Here is a 19,518-nt window from a genome sequence, read left to right on the forward strand (position 1 = left end):
CTTCCAACCGGTGACCACGTGTCTCCCTCCGGCCTGCCAGCGGACCATGTGGAGAGGCAAGATGGCGGCGCGGTGGAGGGGGAAAGACGGGGAAGTAAATGCCGGCAACAGTGACTTTATGGCCAGCAACACCCCCAACGAGGTACCGGTTTCCTCACTTTAGCTCATCGGTCATAAAATAGACCGCATGGTGGCGGGTTTCGGTGCATTAGTCGGGCGTGTTTCCCCTGCGCTCGAGGCCACATGCGCGAATAACGACACGTGGCTGAAACGAGCTCGTAGTACTACTCAGGTAGTGATCAGGGAGCGGATCGATCCGCCTGTCATTTGGACGGTTTGGATGCGGGAAATGCTAAATGACAAGCTAGTTAATGAGGCTGTTCGTGTCTAGTTTGATGTTTATTAGTTTAGACGTTTAAACGGAGGGAAGCCGGTGAGTTCCCGCGAAGGTACAAGATGTTCAGATAAGGCAGCGCCCTCCGTACGACCCACGCTGCTTTATTTCCCTCAACTATCCCCCAGCTGCTGTCCTTGCTTGACTGCCGGAAGCCTAATTTTAACATATTTCCAGGCACAGAAATGAACCGCTGTCCTGTCAAGCAAATGCTTGGTTAGAGGAGTGCAGGAAATGAGAGCTGCTTCACCTCCTACTCATTCATCACAACTTCTTGTTGTTTGTCACAACTTGTTCATCACTTTCCTGTTCTTTCCTTTAAGAGAAATCCTTTGCTGTCTGACTCAGTGTCTGCTCCTCTTTGTGTTTAGTTATAGTATATGGATTAAACCCCCCACACAGTTCTTGATTTAATAGCATGAGCCACATAATCACATTTAGAGCCTAAAATAGTTGCAGGGGTCTTTTAAACAGCGGCCACAAAAAATAGGCAAAGTTTGTTAATAACATGAAATACTATTAAAACAAAGATGCGCAGTCCTGCTTCCCAGTGAGTTATAAGTGTGCTGTCACAGATTTAAATCTTTAAAAAATAAATAGTATTTTATAGGGTTTCTTAGGTCAAATTATTAGACCCAGTATCCAACGTAACACAGGCACCTTTCCTTTCACCAGCTTCTTGATTGAGTTATTCGTTGTATAATAATGAGGTGGTGGGTGGGAGTGGTTAAGGATGGCTTCATTTATGTTTAAACTATCCAAAGACGCAATTTTAAAAAAAGTATTTTGTGAATAATGATGTAAGAAAAACACTCATGAAAGTACGCTATATGGACAAAAGTACTGGTACACCTACAAATTAAACTTACAGTAAGTGCTCTGGCATAAAAACCAAAACCATGAAGCTGCTGTTGGACCGTTTTGGTGCTGATGTTAATGCCAGAGGAGGTTTGGTGCTGTGGAGTTACTGAGTCAGCAGAGCACGTGAGACTTTTGTGCCCTGTGCACCTCAGCGACCCGCTCTGTAACTTTACGTGGTCTGACACTACGTGGCTGAGCTAAGTTCCTAAATGCGTGTACTCTGCAGTAATGCCATTTACAGTTGATTGTGGAAAATCTAGGAGAGAAGAAATGTCACATACTGAGTTGTTAAAGGTTTGCATCCTATTACAGCAGCTCACTCAAATTCATTAAGCTCTTTACAGCAAACTGTTCTTCATGAATGTTTGTAAATGTTTCACTAGATACTTGATTTTATGCACCTTTGGCAGAAGGACTGAACACACCTGAAGATTAAGAGATGTGGTCCATTACTATTGTCCATGTGATGCACTTTTTTTCACTGGCCCACAGTCATTGAGATGTTGGTTATGTTAAACCCTGAAATGGACAACATTATGGACAATCTTAATATTTTAGTCACATCCGCTGTATTCCACAAACTAATAAACAACTTAGCTGCACCACCATTCAGCTGCTCTAATGCTACAGATAGTGCTGAGTGCAGTAAGCAATCAAACTATCATGTTCTGTAAGAACAGCATTTCATTTAGGACGATACATAAGTCAGTATGGGTTTATGTGTGATAGACAAGTACTCGCTTTTTAAACATGAGTCAAGTATCAGATCTGATCACAGTTTTTTGAACTTTTGTCAGAACTGGGACTTCCTGTTTTTGCTCTGGAGTTAGAGTCATGCTTCCTGATCTTTTGGTCACACCCAGGGAAATGAGTGTTTTGGGGTTTTTGTTTTTTATTAAGCAGGAGGTGTAAATATACTAATGTGTGTGCATGCAAATCAGTATAACATGGACATTGAAGTGTCATGCCTGTGTTTACAGCCAGTCCTGAGCAGGGCAGGTGTGGAAGGCGTGGACATGGACACACAGTCCTGTGTGGATCACTCCATCCTGGCCATCTTGGAAGACTCCACTGTTGCATCGGAGGTCAGAGTCAAAGCAGATTAATCTAAATGATTTCACTCAGTCACACTGGCTGTGTATGTATTTTGATTTGGCGTTCTCGCTTCAGTGCAAGAGCAGAGCTGAGGAAGAAAGCGAGCGCCTGCTGTCCGCCCTGACTGAGATGCTGGATTGTGTGGAGGATGACGGCAGGACTCTGTCTCCTTTCGACACCCTGCCAGACACCAAGTTCCTCAGCCAGGCAGAGTACAGGGACAACACCGTGGTGAGTAGAAACTAGAATAAAGAATTACTTGTATTGTCCACAGTCCGTTCTAGTAATCAGAGAAGAAGTAGGAGAAGCGTTTCGACTGTTTCATCATGAAACTAATGATGATCAGCTAATGTGGAAATTTACAAAGCAGGATTAGCGTGTTAGTGAGGTGTCTGTAAATAAAATAAAGATTTTTCTGTGTCACAACTTCAGCTCTTTTAGATCACCATGGTAACATATGTTTAGTGACATGTTACTCGCAGCAGTTGCAGTATGAGATCTTGAGACCCCTCTCTCTCATTTTTAATAGGGATCATCGTTTGCTCAGAGACTTAGACCAAGATCTAAAACACCAACTACAGCATCCACAACTCAGAGTGATGGGGAGAAAGGCAAGGAGGGCAAACTAGAGAAAAGCGGTCTGTCACAGATGTTTAAGCTACAAGGCCAGATGTTTCATCCCAAAAATAAAAAGGCAGATGCTGAAGTTGAGGTTTTTACCTCGACTTCTCTCGTCAGCCTGGTGAAGCTCATGCATCCCTACTGTCTGAAGCTTCGTGTGGAGGAAGGGGATCAACTGAGGACACATCCCACCATATTCTCCCAGGAAGAGGTGTGGAAGTACGAAAGACCAACTGGAGACAGTGATGAAGAGATAAATGTAGTATCTGATGACGAGGCGCCTGTAAGAGAGACCGAGATACGAGATGAGGTAGATGAAAGAAGAGATAGCGGGCAAGTCCTGAAGAGCGTGCTGTTGAATGGAAACTCCAGATCACCCCCATCCAAAGGGAAGAAAAGAGTGAGCTTTGGCCCCGTTCGAGTGGCTTCATTGGGTGAATCGGAAAATGGATTAAATGAGAGCAATCCCACAAATTGCCATACTAGTGAAAGTGAGTCACTTCCACTGAACAGCACAAACACACTTGAAAATCCAGCAATTGAAGCCTCAGCAACGTCCTCGGAGGTGAATTATAACAAAACTGAGGACCAGCAGCCTAAAGCTCAGACAAAGGCCAGATCACTCAGCCTCCAACAGTACAGACAGCTGCGCCAGAAGAGACACCCCCTGGTAGAGAAACAGGGGAACTACACTACCAAGTGGCCCTCTGTTCCTGAGCCCCCTAAGGAGCTGACCCCCATCCTCTGTTTGCAAAAACAAAACGGCTGCAAACCTAAGATGCCGCATCACTACCCAGACCCCCGTAAACCTGATTTCAAGTCATCCCATCTTGCCTCTTCTCCACGCAAGCTTCACTCCTCAGAAGCCAAATCTTCCACTTATGTAAATCACAGCAGACTAAATCACCAAAGGACTGAATCCAAAGTCCTCTCGCCTGCCAGTCCACTGCCAGACATTCTTCATGAAAGCCAGAAAAGTCCACTGAAGAAGCCAACAATACTTAGTAGTGACCCCCCAAATCCTGTCCTCCTTTCCCTGCCAGTTCTTCAGGCAGCATCACCATCCACTTCCAACTCTTCATCAGCACCTAAAGTGGAGTTTCTATCCAGGGATTCAAGCCTGCAGAGCAACAGACAGCCTCAAGAACTCCAGACTGAATCCTCAGCTGCACCTCTTCAGAGACAGACATGTTCCTCAGAGCTAAATCCCCAGGTGTCACCTCTAATCAAAGATTATAGCCAAGAGAGCATTGCACCGCTTCAGGATACGAAGACAGCAATTAGTGAAATAGCAGATGATTCCTATATCTCTCAGGAACAAGAAAACTCACAAAGCATAAAATCACACATTCAAAAATGCAGTCTGAGCCCACCCAAAGGACCCCAGCACTTACCAGAAACTCCACAGGCACCAAGTCCTGACGCACAGAGACCAGTAAAATGTTCCTCTGTCAGCCCACATTTCAGTCAGCCCCTTACTCGCATAGATTCTGGAGCAGTAACCGAGGTCCTAACCCACAGTATGAGTCCTCCTGAGGAACCACCACCACCTCCTCAATCCAGGTGCAGAGTGCAGGGAGCAACAGCTGACTCAGGTAAACACAAAGGAGTAGTTTCACATTTTAGGAAATATACAGAAGTTGATTGACTGTGAAATAAATGTAGAAGCAGCCAGAAAGCTCGACTTAAAGACTGGAATCTGGGGAAAACATTTTCAAAGGCAAAATATGCCTGATTTAAAACAACAGCTATTTTTTATGTTTTGTGCCAGGAAGCATACTTCCTCCTTTTTTGCTAGTATATGCCATGTTGCAATCACCACAGTGCGGCAGTAGAGCACTTATAAGCTGTTTGCTTTCCACAACGAAAGCAGGAAAGGAACATGTTGCGAACTACCAGGAAATACTGGTAAAACTTGTGTGGGACGATGACATGGAGACAGGTGTGCAGACAGGAGACGCATGCAAAGTTAAAGGCTGTCCAAAAAAGATAAGAAGATGGTAGACTTGTGATAAACTCTGCATACTAGAAGATTCAGTCTTCATTTTTACTGTTTTCTCATAGAACATATTAATAAGAAAGCCCAAGGATTTTGAGCTTACATGGTGTTGTTATTATTTTGAGTTAAATGTGATGATGATAGGAGTGAGAGAGAACTAAAGGCGAGCGTCTTCCAAAGCGGTCTCTTCACGTTTGTTCTTTCCTTCATCAGGAATTGAAGCAACTGATCTGACCAGCTTGTTGGAGCAGTTTGAGGAAACACAAGGTGAATTTTGTCAGATTACTAGCAGCAGTGTACTAATGGAGGCTCGCATCCTGTGATAAATAACCTCTTTTTATTTTTCCTCCTCCAGCTAAAGAAGAGAGAGTTTGTGAGAACGAGCCCGCGCTTGTTCGTGCTGCTTCATTAACGGCGATGTCCTCTGTGGGACCACTTGAATCTTTAAGCACTGCAGAAACTCAGAAACTCCAAGTGTTGGAGGCTGTGGATATCCCTGAGCCCCTCAGCACTGAAATCATTCTGAGCACTAAGCAGCCTGCAAGACGGAAAAATCCTCCATCTAAGGCTATTCAGATAATTGACCCCCGTCCTCTGCCGTCCAGGAAGACTCACACAACTCAGTCAGAGTCAGCTGCAGCTCTTGCTTCTCCTCACATGTTTGTGTACGTATCTGCCGATCACGATTACTGCGGCTCTGTAGATCATTCTCCTGTAAATGCTTCTCAGCGTAGCAGAGCTAAGCCCCCTTTACTCAAGGATGCTTCTCAAACCACAAATGAGCACCATGTGATGACCCAGGGCTCGCAAGCTGCAGGTGAAGAGAAGAACCAGATTACAACTGTTAAAACACAGTCTGTGCTGCAGCATCAGTTCAATCAGCCCAAGGCCAGATCAGAGACCATAGACAGAGCTCTGCAGTTTGCAGACTGTGCTGCCAAAGAAGATCGTGGGAGGAGTGAAGACAAGACCGCTCCATGCACCTTCCCAACACCTCCACCCAGCCCTCCTGTCAGAGGCAGAGAGAAGAGGAGATACAGGAGAAGATCACCACGGTCCGACTCAAGCTCCAGCTCCCGGTCCTCCTCTTCTTCTTCCTCATCCAGCTCTGCATCTCGCTCTCCAAAAAGATTAAGGTACTCATCTTCTATCATTCACGTTCAGCCTGAGCTTTTGCCTTTTGTGGCTACAATATGTCGATCTTGCAGGCTCCATCGCAAGCGTTCAGAGAGCAGCTCGTGTTCATCGTCCCCCTCTTGCTCCGTGTCCCGATCCCCTCCTCGGCGGTACAGGTCAGGGTGCTGCACACCAAGATACAGCAGATCACGGTCCAGATCTTGGTCCCGGTCCACATCCCGGTCCCGGTCGCCATCTCCACAAATATGCCGTAAGCGGTGGAGAGACTTTTGCAGGTCAGTGATGATGAGCTGTAACCATCCAGTTCAGATACAGTGCAGTTGTTGCTAACATCCAAAGAGAACTAGTGCGAACTTTTGACATAAGGAACAATCGCACTGACTTCTCATTGCCCCTGATTTTATGTGATAACTGACACATTCAGTGGGAGCAAAATCTCACTCTCCATTTTCTTCGTCCATGCAGCAGCAGCAGAGAGTCCAGGAAGCTCAGGAGAGAGCACGAGATAAGGATTCAGAAACTGAAAGCCATAGTGAGTAAAACTCATCTGATGTACTGATATTTTTTTTTACTTTTCCAGTGGGCAGTAACTATATCGCATTTAATTCTTTCACACAGGACGAGCGCCGGGTGGTGTACGTCGGCCGCATCCGCAGGTCCATGACTCACGATGAACTGAGAGAACGCTTCTCTCAGTTTGGAGAGGTGGAGTGTGTGTCACTTCACTTCAGAGATAGGGGGTGAGCATGCACCATTACAGTTTAACACGTTTTTTATTGGCTTTACAGTGAAATGGGTCACCATTAAACTCAACATCGTTGGTTCCCACAGTGACCACTATGCCTTCGTTACTTTCTACAACATGGAAGATGCTTTCGCAGCCATCGATAATGGTGGGAAACTACGGCAACCTGATGAGCTGCCCTTTGACATCTGCTTTGGTGGAAGAAGGCAGTTTTGTAATACAAACTACACAGATCTCGGTAGGTCTAACACCAACAGCCAAGACAAACACTACACTACAGTGAAAGGAGAGAGTTACCGGACAAACCGATAAAAAAAAAATAAAAAAATTCACTGGAAAAGACTAAAAAAATTGCCCTAAAAACCACTGTGTTATGAAACAGCAGGTGAACCTACACACGCTGTATCCTGTATATTTGTTATATTTGTTATGACTGTACAGACAGTATACTGTGTATTCTGCACAGTATAAGAGCACCAGCAGCACATGCAGGCTTCAAGCTAAGGTCTACAAATATAATAAGAACAACTACTCATCTGTGGCGTCCGCAAGGGAATAAAAGCCCGGCCTTATAATAGCTGTGTGAGAATGGACAGGCTGAAACACGCTTGGTTTATTCTACCAGAATAAAGGAAAAAAAGAAGTTGAATGAAATCATATTAAATGTAGCCAGACAACCAAAAAAAATAATTGAAGTTGTAGAGATGTGACATTGTGACTAAATCCAACAGATTAAAATTGAAAGTTGCTCTTAGGCATTTAAAAAAAAAGAAGAAAGAAACCACAGTACTCGTTCAGACATGAGGCTGAGATGTTCAGCACAGGAAAAAGGGGGTTTATACCCAACACAGTCAACTGTTGTTTATGCTCTTTAATTGCAGAGCCAAAGATATCACCCCAGAGGTGTCCCAACCTGTACAGTGTGGGTCATCTCTTTGGGTTGGGAATTAAAATTGGTGTCATATATGATAATTGTGCACATTTAATCTGTTTCATTACAAACAGAAACCAACTGCTAAAACACCTCATGACTTCCCAGCAGGACTAGCATGTTCGATTCGAGTCTATCATGACAGTCCCCTCACTTCTGTGAGAACAGCGCACTCCAACAGCACCGCTGTGTACAGCTGAAAACCTTAATTAGAAAGATGAATGATAATGATGATGATGATGATGATGGTGTAACTAGTGTAAGTTATAAATTGATTAGGTGAGTGATTTTCTAACTTTTTGTGCCCGAGGCACCTCGTAAAGGTGAAGGTGCATCTGTATCTGAATCCACACAGGTCCAGTAAACGGGCTTGTTGCTCTTTTTAAGCAGCTCTGGTATTTCTTAGAAGGGCTGTTTGGTTTAAAATAAACATTCCAGGCTTCAGGGAGGAGAGCCACCCAGCAACTAATCCCTATTGACTTTTGTAGCGCACTGGCGCTCTGGGCCCAGGTGTTGCTGATTGAAAATAAGGCACACATCCTCTCCAGTGCTCATAGAAAAGAATGGCCACACAGACAGGCTGAGAGGGAAGGAGGGCAGAGTGGGTTATCACGCGGCCTCCGCAGACAGATGAAGCACTTGGATTAAGGGCCAGTGTCACTGCTGGTCAAGAGTTACAGTGCAACAGTGTTATCATAAACTGAAATTTTGAAGCTTCGCAAAAGCTGTATTTGCTACAGTGCTCTCACACTATATTGTAATACACATCGCAGACACCCTCCTCACCTTGTTGAACACAGCAGTGAACATGTGCACATCCCTCTCTTTCTCAGATGCAAACAGAGACGCAGAAGCGTCTCCTTCCAGGACCAAGTTTGAGGACCTCGACTTTGATTCGTTGCTGAAGCAGGCTCAGAGAGGATTAAAGACGTAGCAGAGCCGAGAGGACGAACGGCAGCACAAACCTGGAAGAAAAGATGGAAGCGTTTGCTTTGGGGGGTTTTCCACAAACCTCAGAGCACTGTGCTCATACTGGCATGGGAAAAATTTGTTATGAGTTTTCATGTTTTGCTAAACTATATTGTAAATGCATGAAGGTTTTTATGTGTACAGTTTATATGTACAAATATGTAGCACTTGTATGCATGCAGTTACTCGTGTGCAAAGTTGACATGTAGCACTTGATGTGAGACAAGGTTTTTATGGCATTCCAGAGCACTGAGAAAAGTTTGTATATGAAAAAAAGGCAATTTATTGTTTTTCTGTTTACTTGGGTTAATTTGAGTGATTAGATATTTTCATGTAGATATTTACCTCTGACAAGGAGCTTTTGTTATTGTGTTGATTTGTGTGTTTCTTTGCTGTTCTGGACTGATTTAAATGAACGTTTTTGAGGGCTTGGACTAATGTAGAAGGGGTTCACTTTTCCAGTAGGTCCACATTTGGATCTGTTCTAGTAGTTTATTAGACATTTAGGATTATATCTTCACAAACGTATACCAAACTTAAACAAGAAAAATTGGGTGACATCATATTGATGTTGACCCAGATCCAGATAATTGTGGCAGACAGTGGTTTGCTCCACTGCTTTACTTTCCATTGGTGAGCTTGAAATAAAGGGTGTGATATATTGCTCTTTACATAGAATAAACAATGTTTATGGCTGTAACCACACTGCATTACCTCAGTTTCATCTTGTGCATTAATCTGGCTGCTATGTTTTTCAGGGGGGTCTCCTTAATTGTTGGTTGACAATTAAAATCATAACCTGTTGAATTTTCAAGTGATTGTCATCAAGTGTGAAATTTATTTCTAATAATTTAATGATTTCCCGTGGGCCCACACAAGTGATTCTTTTGGTCTATGCAGTGACCTCATTTAAAAAAAGTCCTTAAAAAACCTCTGATTCAAACCTGTGATTACTGATAGTGACTGCACCTCTAGTTAAATTGCTGGCATATTGAAAAAAAATCTACACCCACAATCACTAGAAAGCACCGGTTATCTGTGGAGACTTGAGATTTTGAGCTCCCGAAGGTGTTTTTACTGTTATAGACTGTTCAAATGTCTTAACATCATCACAGTACTTAGGATTAGACTTAGTTTCCACCTTCACAAAATCCTCTCCTGGCTTCAAAAAACTAGGGCCAGCAATTTTGTGGACAAAAGTAAAATTAGCCTGATGATGCAAAACCACACACTCTGGAGAGGGAGTGGGAGTTCTTTGGGCGATCTCCTAAGAGTGTGCTGATTTATATGCAAAGATCTAGACAGTTTATTTCAGTAATTAACTACCAAGAAGAACTGCAATTTGTGCCTCAGAAAAGATAAGGGAGTGTGATATAAGGCCGTTAGATCCATGGATCCATCCTGCCATTGATACAAGACTTGCTGCTTTCATACCAAATTCTGACGCTACCATCTGAATGTTACAGCAGAAATTGAGACTCATCAGATCAGGTAACATTTTCTCAGTCTTCTATTTTCCCATTTTTGTGTTTCCCTACAAACTGTAGCCTCGGTTTCCTGTTCTTTGAGTTGACTGCCGTGGTCTTCTGCTGCTGTAGCCCACCTAAGTTCAACAGGTTGTCTGTTCACAGATGCTCTTCTGCATACCTTGGTTGTAACAAATGGTTATTTTTGGCCATCCTCCGCTGACTTTTGCATTCAACAAGGCATTTTCACCAAGAGAGCATCCCTCTAAACCCTCCAGGTGTTTGTGTGGGAAAATTACCAGCACTTCTGGCACAACCAGCCATGTTTGAACTGTTGCTCAGTCTGAACTTCAGAGGGTTGCCTTGATTGTGTCTAGAGGCCTAAATGCATTGATTTTCTGCAGTGTGATTGGCTATTTACATAAACTGCTGTGGAATACTACAAATTTTGGTATCAATCTGATACCAAGTAAATACAGGGCCAGTACTACCAATAGCGGTACCGATACAGATACTTTTAATCTATAAACGCAGCTTATCAATGTGCCAGCATTGTGTCATGATTTATGGGATCACTAATGTGCAAATTCTGAACACATATTAAGGGTAGGTGATTTTTACTATCCTCAATAATTATTGATTAATACAAAAACCACACCTTTCACTCTTTCCGCTTTACCTGGAATATAAATGTGCCTTTTCTAAATCACTTTGGGTCAATCTGTAAATGTCTTATAGGCTGTAAATAAAATAGATGTGAAAATCAACACAGAAAGTTTCAGGCGTTGTTCATATCTTGAGTTAGATGTTTTTCATTAAAAAGAAAAAAGAAAAAAGAAGAAGAGTAAAACCGTTTATTTAAAACTCTTTAGTGGGCTACATGCTGAACTTCAAAGATAGAAACAAAATATCGATCCTGTCACGTTAGGCACCAAGACCAGCTTTGGTATTGATACTTGGATCGATTCATCCACCTTTACAAGCAGCTGCTGGACAGGTGTACTTAATAAGGTTGCTTGTTACATATTTCTATAATTAAGAAGACTAAATCTAATAAAACCTAAGCTATAAAATAAAAATTTTAAAGAATAAAAACTAAAACGAAGCAAAAAAAACCCCTCTCGAAACTAACTTAACAAACTATGTTGAAATTAAAACTGTAAAAGTTAGTAGAAGATACTGAACTCCTGTGGCATCCTGCTTGTTTTTTTGGTGTGTTGTCCCTTTAAGTTGTGGGCACACTGTCCCTTTAAGTCCACCCGGTAGTCAGACACATGCGTCTGAATATGAGCTGAACTTCAGTTATCCGCACCAAACAATAGCTGCGATTCTGTTTCGACCATTTACAGGTTTGGACATTTATTGGCGTTAGCGCGATGTTGCGCAATGCTGCAGGTGTTTAACCCGACTGTTACTGCGCAAGCGTGAGAATAAGGTGCAATAAATGCGAATCAATTCAAAGGTTGGCGTGCAGAAGCATGACTGTCAGTATCGCCGTGTCACAGCTGGGGCAGCAGACTGAGCATTGTTAAAGTCAAAAAGCAGGAAGAGACTGAATATTACAGGAAAACATGTCGAAACCGGACAGTACCAAGCGACAGCCCGTCACCGGGACTGGGCGCTTCATCAGCGGCGTAGTAGAAGGTGAGCAGACCCGGAATCAGGGGCCCAAACACCGCGGCTCCGCTAGATTACAGGTTCTTGAATGCTTCCAGCTGCCCGCTTTAAAATGCATCTGATTAATCAATCATGCATTGATCACTTTTGGTAAGATGACGCGTTTTGAAGTGTAAGTCGACCTTTGCTTGTTACAGGCTTTTATGGGCGGCCGTGGACTATGGAGCAAAGAACAGAGCTGTTTAAGAGGTATGTGGTCTTAGGCACCAAGCGAAGAACTGGAAATGATGAACACACTTCCTGAAAGTAATAACAGCAGCTGCTGCTTTTGACATATGTAATATAGCTGTATTCACATTCATGTATTCATTTTTTTTTTTTAAATATCCAAAACTACAGTTGCGCTGAATCATTTGCATGAATGAAATGACATGCAAGTGATTTGCATTGCTTTTGCCACAGTTTCTCTTACACTGGCAATTTCGGTTGTTATTTTCTGTTATTACTAGAAACTTTTATTGTGATCAGGATGTGCACCAACATTTAGAAATGTTGCACTGAGAATTTCTAACCTCTGGCATAATGTTTTGGTTTTGCAGGGAACAGAAGTGGGGTTTGAACACATACCTGTACGCCCCCAAGGATGATTACAAACACAGGATGTACTGGAGAGACTTGTACGGTGCTGAGGAGGCGGGTGAGTCTCACCGTATCACATTCATAATTCAAAACCACAAAAATCTTTCTGGTCTTGGAAGCAGATGAAATTCAGTTGCACCTGTCTTTAATTTTAAAAGTAACACTGACTAATTCCCTGATCTATTAGCAGAGCAGTTGTGCCTCCATGCATAGTCCGCTACCTTAACAAATGCCCATTTAAATTAAAAATCTGTACTATATTTCCTCCTCAGTATGTTGACTCTCAGTATGTTAAACAACTTACTAATTTGCAACGTCCAGTTAACTGCAATGAAACTGAAACAATTTGTTTCAATTTACGTGTGCATATCTGAGTCTTCATTCAATAGTCGTGCAAAACTCTGGTTATAAATTGAGCCCCAAACAATAAAAGTAAATTAAAACACATAAAATGGTAAAAGTTTGGTCATTTTGCAGTTGTCAGCTCTTCCGAACTCATCCCCTTACGACTCATTGTTATCTCCTCAGACGTGTTTAAAGTGTCTTTGGGTCGACTGTCTAGATGTTATCAAAAACATTACAGTCTGAAGTGCAGTGAAGACGATTTGATGTTTAACCTTTTTCAAACTATCATGTCTTTGATGACCCCTCATCAAGTCAGTGGACTTCAGACCCACCTGTATATGCTCGTAAAGTTTCCCCGCAGACACAAAAGCAGCTAAATCTAAGGTTAAACCATGTCACTTCAACTCTTTGTTTTAAATCTGTTCATTGATGGGAAGTAAAGGGATCATTAACAGGATTTATGAACTGCATCATCAAATAGCATTTCTTCTTTGTCCCTTTTTCTTTTCATAGAACAACTAACGAGCCTGATATCAGCAGCGAAACGGCACGACGTCGAGTTCGTCTATGCAATCTCACCCGGTCTGGACATTACTTTCTCCAACCCTAAAGAAGTAGCTGCCCTGAAGAGGAAACTAGATCAGGTAGGACTTTGGAAGCAGAGGTGATGGGTGCAGCAGAAAAAAATATAATATAATTTATAATTGGTTGGCGGATGCTGTCCAAGATAAAGACAATGTTGGATAACACCTCCCACCCACTCCATGACATGCTGGTCAGTCACAGGAGCACGTTCAGTGAGAGACTGAGATTACCGAAAAGCACCACTGAACGACACAGGAAATCTTTCCTGCCTGTGGCCATCTCCCTGTACAACGCATCCACTTAACACACTGGTTACTGCTACAACTACACGTTTCTTTTCCAGCTATTTATTTATGAGTGACTTATGTATGTATATATATGTATATATTGTACTATTCTTAGTTAGCGTATTGTCTGTCTTGTCTTAATGTTGGTTTATAATGGAGCACTGTAAGAAAAAATAATTTCCCCCAGGGATTAATAAAGTATTCTGATTCTGATCTCACTTTGTGGCTCTCCGAGGGTTTGGACAGCGCATCGCTTAGCAGTAAAATGGATGCATTTAAAGTGGGGTAGTAAAATTATACAGAGGCTGGTGTAATTCTAGGTGGAATAGCCTTTTTTATGTCATTGGCTGTAAGCAAAGCAATGCTAACTTTCACTTGACCCTGTTCACTGACGGAAATTACATTTGTTCCTTAGGTCAAGGAGTTTGGCTGCAGGTCTTTCTCTTTACTCTTTGACGACATCGAGACTGAGATGTGTCCAGCTGACAAGCAGGCTTTCAGCTCCTTCGCCCACGCTCAGGTGGCCATCACTAACGAGGTGTACATGCACTTAGGAGAGCCCAAAGTCTTCCTCTTCTGTCCTACAGGTCAGACAGCAAAACAGTCCAGTCCAGTTACAGTCCAGTTAAACAGGGAGCGTTGTGGTAGAAAATAATACACATTATTCTAACCGTTTCTTAATGATTCACTCTTTGTCTTCAGATTACTGTGCTGTCTTCTGTACGCCCAGTGTAACCCAGTCCTCGTACCTGAACACGGTGGGAGAGAAGCTCCTGCCTGGCATTGACGTACTGTGGACTGGTAAGATTACACTCAGCCGGAGCCTGAACCTGTTTCCATGATCTTGAATTTCCCCAAGGTTAATTATTCATTTGTTTTTACTTTTTTTTTTTTTTTTTTCTTTTTCATTTATTTAGGTCCAAAAGTAGTATCCCACAAAATCTCAGTTGAATCCATAGAGGAGGTATCCTCAGTCCTGAAGAGGGCACCAGTCATCTGGGACAACATTCATGCCAATGATTATGATCCCCAAAGGCTTTTCCTTGGACCCTATAAGGTTATTTTTTCTCTTCTTTATTTTAACAGTGTTAGATTGTGTGTATGTACCAGTATGACTCCGGTGTCTATATATTATTGTTTTTTCAAAAAGGATAGACCCACTGATCTGATCCCAAAACTGAAAGGAGTGCTCACAAATCCCAATTGTGAGTTTTACCCAAACTTTGTGGCTGTTCACACTCTGGCGACATGGTGTAAAGCACCTGCCGAAGGAGCACCGAGGGATGTGGAGATGGGTGAGTTTCTGTTAGTCATGATTTAACAAATGCATTTTTTTTTGTCTTTTGTAGAAGGTAAAACATTACAGGACTACCCTCAAGTGCATTCGGCGACTGTAGGAAGTAATTTGCAATCATAATATAGTGAACCCAACCTGAGTGCTCAAAGCCAACAGTCTGGCCTTTCTCCTCTGGCCTCTGGCATCAACAAGGTTTTTTCTTTTCCTTTTTTCCACAAACAGTACTTCTGCCTGCCTGACACCAACAACCACGCCATGACAGTCAGACGTCATATTTAAAAAGAAAAACATACACTTTTTGGAATATTTTGAATAGTATTTTTTGCTTCACAAGGCCCACCCCACCTGAATCACTGTTGTCTGTGGAAGCAACATCAACATCTATTTATGGTGCAGATTTTTTTTCCAGTTTTGACAGGAAATGCTGTCAGCGTTGTTGTTATGTTTGCTGGAATCCACTCCATGCTGTCTGTGAGGTCACGGAGCTTAAACATTGTCTCACTTTCTCTGACCTTCACCTCCAGGTGATGAAGAGCAGGATCCTTGCTACAGCCCACAGAAAGCCCTGAATCTGGCCCTCACTGACTGGCTGGAGGAGTTCATGAGCACAGATCAACCAGGAGGTAGAGTCTTATTAAATATGGTTTAATGATATTAAAAGACATGGGTGGTTGTCACTTTAATACACGGTATGTCTGTGCTTCCAGGCCCTTGTCATCCTCGCCTGAAGAAAGAGTCCTCAGAAGAGGAGCCCATGCAGACAGACATGGGTGAGAGCCCCTACGTTCCTGGTCCCGGGGAGAACCCATTGTACACAGCTGAGCCTCTGACCCTGGATGACCTGAAGCTGCTGTCAGACCTCTTCTACCTGCCCTACGAACACGGTACCACAGCCAGGGCCATGCTGCAGGAGCTGGACTGGCTCAAAAACCAAAGTCAGGCAGCAGCTGCAGAGACAGACAAGGTAGTATTTATATTTATATACAAACGCAGATCATTGTTCTACATGTTGTCCTCCTACAGCTGTTTTCTGTTTTTTCAGACAGCAGAGTGGTGCTCAAGAGCCCAGCAGTTCGATAACATGTGTGAGGCAGTGGTGCAGATGTTCAACCGCCTGTCAAATGCCCCGAACCGCAGCATCCTGTACGATCTGTACAACTACATCTGTGACATCAAGAGTGGGGTCGGTCTGGCTCGAGCCTACGTGAAAACACTAGGTGAGAAAACGAATATATTCCACTCATATTACAAACCAACACTGAAAGACTGCTCTATAGATGAAGACGATGAAGCAAAGTAAATATCCATATCACAATACGGACAAAATAACACTTGATAAACAACAATAAACTCAAATTTACATCTATATAAACAAATATTTCTTGAATTCTTTGAAGAATTCTGAGACTAAGAAATGCTGGAGCATCTCTTTCAGTTTGTGTGATTTTCTGCTCCCACTGTTACCTGTAATAAGAGATGAGCTTGTAAGCATTTTTTTTCCAAACAAAAACTGCAGCAGCCATGAAAATCAGCAGGGAACTGCATTTAGATTATCAGCTCGATGATTAATCCTTCCATCTTTTTAAAAGAAGTGATTATGCTTTGGTTAAATGAGGCGTGAAAGTGTGAACTGAAGCTGCTTACTGTAGCTTTTAATATTTTGTTGTGTGTTGCCTTCCACAGGAGGCCACAGCCAACCCTCAGCCCAGTTATTGAACGATGATCCTGAACCTTGGGGCTTCAGAGGAGGCCTGTCTGGAGAATTCCAGGTAAACTAAGCAGTGCAGTGAGTTATATAAAATCACAGCTGTGATAATAGTCAGTAACAAGGCAAGGCCTCCAGCTGATATTTTGTGCTCCATATTTTATTTTTGCACTCCACTAGAGTAGCTTTGCATTATTCACAGTTCAAAATAATGCATCTTTATCTTATACTGAGCCTTGGTGCAGCTCCTTGGTTCTTCTACTGTCTCAAACAAGCTGCTTTATATCCTCTCCCTTCAAGCCAGCTTTCATTTGATTGGCTGCCCTTCATAAAGGTGGGTGGGGCCTCCAGTGCTGTGTGCCTTGACATCATCAAGGTCCAAGAGTTAAAAAAAAAAAAAAAACTGTCTGTGAAACCAAAAGCAATCTGATGTCTGAGCTTCTGGCTACAGTGATTATGTGCACAAACGTTTATTTTATTGTTTTCATGTTTAACGTTACCATCCATCTGTAGTGCATACTATATAAGCACCACCTTGTGATGCTAGATCCACCTGATTTTTAAACTTTGGGTTTCTGGTGTCTGTTTTCTTCCGCACCAACAGAGAATGCTGCCAGGACATGGAAACAGAGACCTGTTCAGACATCCTCCCATGACAGCAGTTTACTGCATACGACCCTACTGCCCTGAGGACAAGGTGAAGATGCTGATCATCAGTGGTTTAGTTTTCTCTCGATTAAAATTTAGGAGTGATGTTATGGAGTATTTCTTTTTCTTTCTAGCCAGAGGTAGAGAGGATTTTCAGGGAGATGCAGAAAGCAGGAGAAGGCAACTCTGCTCTGATGGCTCAGTCTCCACTTATCAGCGACAGGTAAGAGTCAGCTACTCTGTTAGTGATGTGACCTCACTAACCACTTTCCTCATGTTGATATTTGGAAACTGTGGTCCTCGTTATTAAAAGTCCACGTGATTCACAAGTTGCACAAGCAGGAAGCATGCATCACTCCTCGAGTTCTCAGGAAAAACCGCCCCTCACTTTGAACGTCTATTTTCAAAACACCAAGATAGTAACAAGTGATGTCACGATGGCTACAGCAATCTTTTATATACAGCGGGTGTATTGTTAAAACGCACTTTAAATTACTTGGGATGATAAACCTTTTTTCTTCTGTGAATGTGATCTTCGTCTTCATCTTATTTTTTTTTTTTCCCCTGGGGCATTGCAGCCTGTCAGCAGGTGAAATCTCTCCTTCCCCTCTCTGTGGTCTTATCCTGGAGGATGACCTCGGGCTGTGTGGTTATGCAATGGCCCTCACTGATGCCAAACCAGCTGCAGCCAAGATCCAGGTGATTCAAAGCAAGATGTGAAAATTTTTCTAGAATGCAGTATAACCATAAATGCTGTCACTTGACTGTATTCTATTTCCAAACTCCAGAGGGCAGTAAGTGGTTCAGTGTTTGAAGAGTTCCCCTCAGTGATTGCTCTGGAAATGCTTCCTAGGGTCACTGATCCTTCTCCAGCCAAGGGCATGATTGGTCAGCTGTTGTCCTCCATCAGGAGCAGTGGTAGGTCGAGATTTCACACTGTGAACTTGATCATTCTGGATGAAGCTCATCTAACTGCACATGTTGAGGTTTATGAGGCAGAAAATTAACCACATGGGGGAGCTGTTCCATTTAGAGCAATATCATTCTATATCTATAGATGTTTATAATATAAGCTGCTTTGCTGTTTAAGGGCCCTGTTATGGTCTTTTCCAACTCCACGTGTTTGTTCTTGGGTTCCAGTAGAGTGGCTTTGCATGAATCACAGTTCACAATAATCGTATGCTGTGTTTCAGTTCATCCTGTATGAAATAAGACATTTAGCTCCTCTTGTCTTTAAAGCTACCCTCAATTTAAGGCAGCTTTCTTCTGATTGGCTGCCCCACTCAGAAAGAAAGTTTAAGCAGGAGATAAGTGGGGCTTTGATGACCATACTAGGGATGCATGCAGTCACCAACATCATAAAGAGAAACTGTAGGAAACTGAGTGTTTTGAGCAGGTTGAAGCCCACGCTGTTAGCTCACAGGGGTTACTTTTACACATGCTGACCTTATGATTTGAAATGCTTTCTAAGATTGTGTGTATCCACCATTCTAACAGTATATGTATGAAAGAAAGTCAGGAAAAGCATAATGGTCTCCTTTTAACACCCCCATATATACCTAATTATAAAGTTAGTCTCAGGATATTTGCATCTGAGAAATACTTCACATAAAGCCTTTACTGCTTCTTTTATTACAAAATTCCAAAGTTACCATTGTTGTTTTCCTTTTAGGGTCCAGAGGAGCCTTTTGTGAGTTGAGGCAGAGCAATCGGAGGATGCTCGACTTTTATTCCAAACTGGGCTCCTTCAAACTCGTACAGATGGACGGGCTACCGCAAGACATCCTTGTAATGGCAACGAGCCTGTGAAAAAGACTGCTCATGAGTACTTTCCTCAGGTTTGAAGTGAGGAGATAAACATCTGCTATGTGACTAATCGCTAACTTTGGAGCATGTTAAACTGATTCAGAATGTTGTCACGTTAGGCGGTTAATCAGTGTGATCCTGCACCCATTGCCAAGTCTTTGAAAGGCCTGATTAAACCTGAATACTAACTAATGTATAGTGAAAAGTGTAATGCGTTACTATTGATTTTGTAGACATGAAACTGTAAAATGTATAGGTATTTTTTAGATGAATTTGTTGATTTAATTAAATTAAATAAATGCCACAAAATACCACAGCAAATGCAACATTAAGATTTTGGTTTCTTGTTTATATCACGATTCACACGCAAA

The 19,518-nt window shown here is 42.5% G+C and overlaps 2 protein-coding genes across 3 annotated transcripts; both read left to right on the top strand.

Moving 5' to 3' along the window:
* On the top strand, nt 1-9,573 carry LOC146385038 (uncharacterized). The gene is made up of 11 exons (XM_084930567.1): nt 1-142; nt 2,236-2,340; nt 2,426-2,581; nt 2,880-4,566; nt 5,184-5,237; nt 5,326-6,106; nt 6,179-6,382; nt 6,573-6,639; nt 6,726-6,847; nt 6,939-7,090; nt 8,617-9,573. The coding sequence occupies exons 1-11, from the start codon at nt 47-49 to the stop codon at nt 8,715-8,717; spliced, it is 3,525 nt and encodes a 1,174-aa protein (XP_084786693.1). The 5' UTR covers nt 1-46; the 3' UTR covers nt 8,718-9,573.
* Nucleotides 9,574-10,071: 498 nt separating this feature from the next.
* Nucleotides 10,072-19,473, top strand: ogal (O-GlcNAcase like). 2 transcript variants are annotated; one of them, XM_084930574.1, is made up of 17 exons: nt 10,072-10,243; nt 12,033-12,084; nt 12,435-12,532; nt 13,333-13,463; nt 14,107-14,278; nt 14,394-14,492; nt 14,609-14,748; nt 14,842-14,986; nt 15,513-15,611; nt 15,696-15,952; nt 16,031-16,205; nt 16,672-16,757; nt 17,298-17,390; nt 17,476-17,564; nt 17,920-18,040; nt 18,130-18,259; nt 19,014-19,473. In XM_084930574.1, the coding sequence occupies exons 1-17, from the start codon at nt 10,210-10,212 to the stop codon at nt 19,148-19,150; spliced, it is 2,058 nt and encodes a 685-aa protein (XP_084786700.1). In that variant the 5' UTR covers nt 10,072-10,209; the 3' UTR covers nt 19,151-19,473. The 2 variants fall into 2 exon arrangements, with proteins under 2 accessions (XP_084786700.1, XP_084786699.1); XM_084930573.1 differs by lacking the exon at nt 10,072-10,243 and adding an exon at nt 11,466-11,862.
* Nucleotides 19,474-19,518: the final 45 nt, after the last annotated feature.

This window comes from Perissodus microlepis, chromosome 6 (assembly GCF_051167445.1).
Source record: "Perissodus microlepis isolate ML-2025 ecotype Zambia chromosome 6, ASM5116744v1, whole genome shotgun sequence".
NCBI lineage: Eukaryota > Metazoa > Chordata > Actinopteri > Cichliformes > Cichlidae > Perissodus > Perissodus microlepis.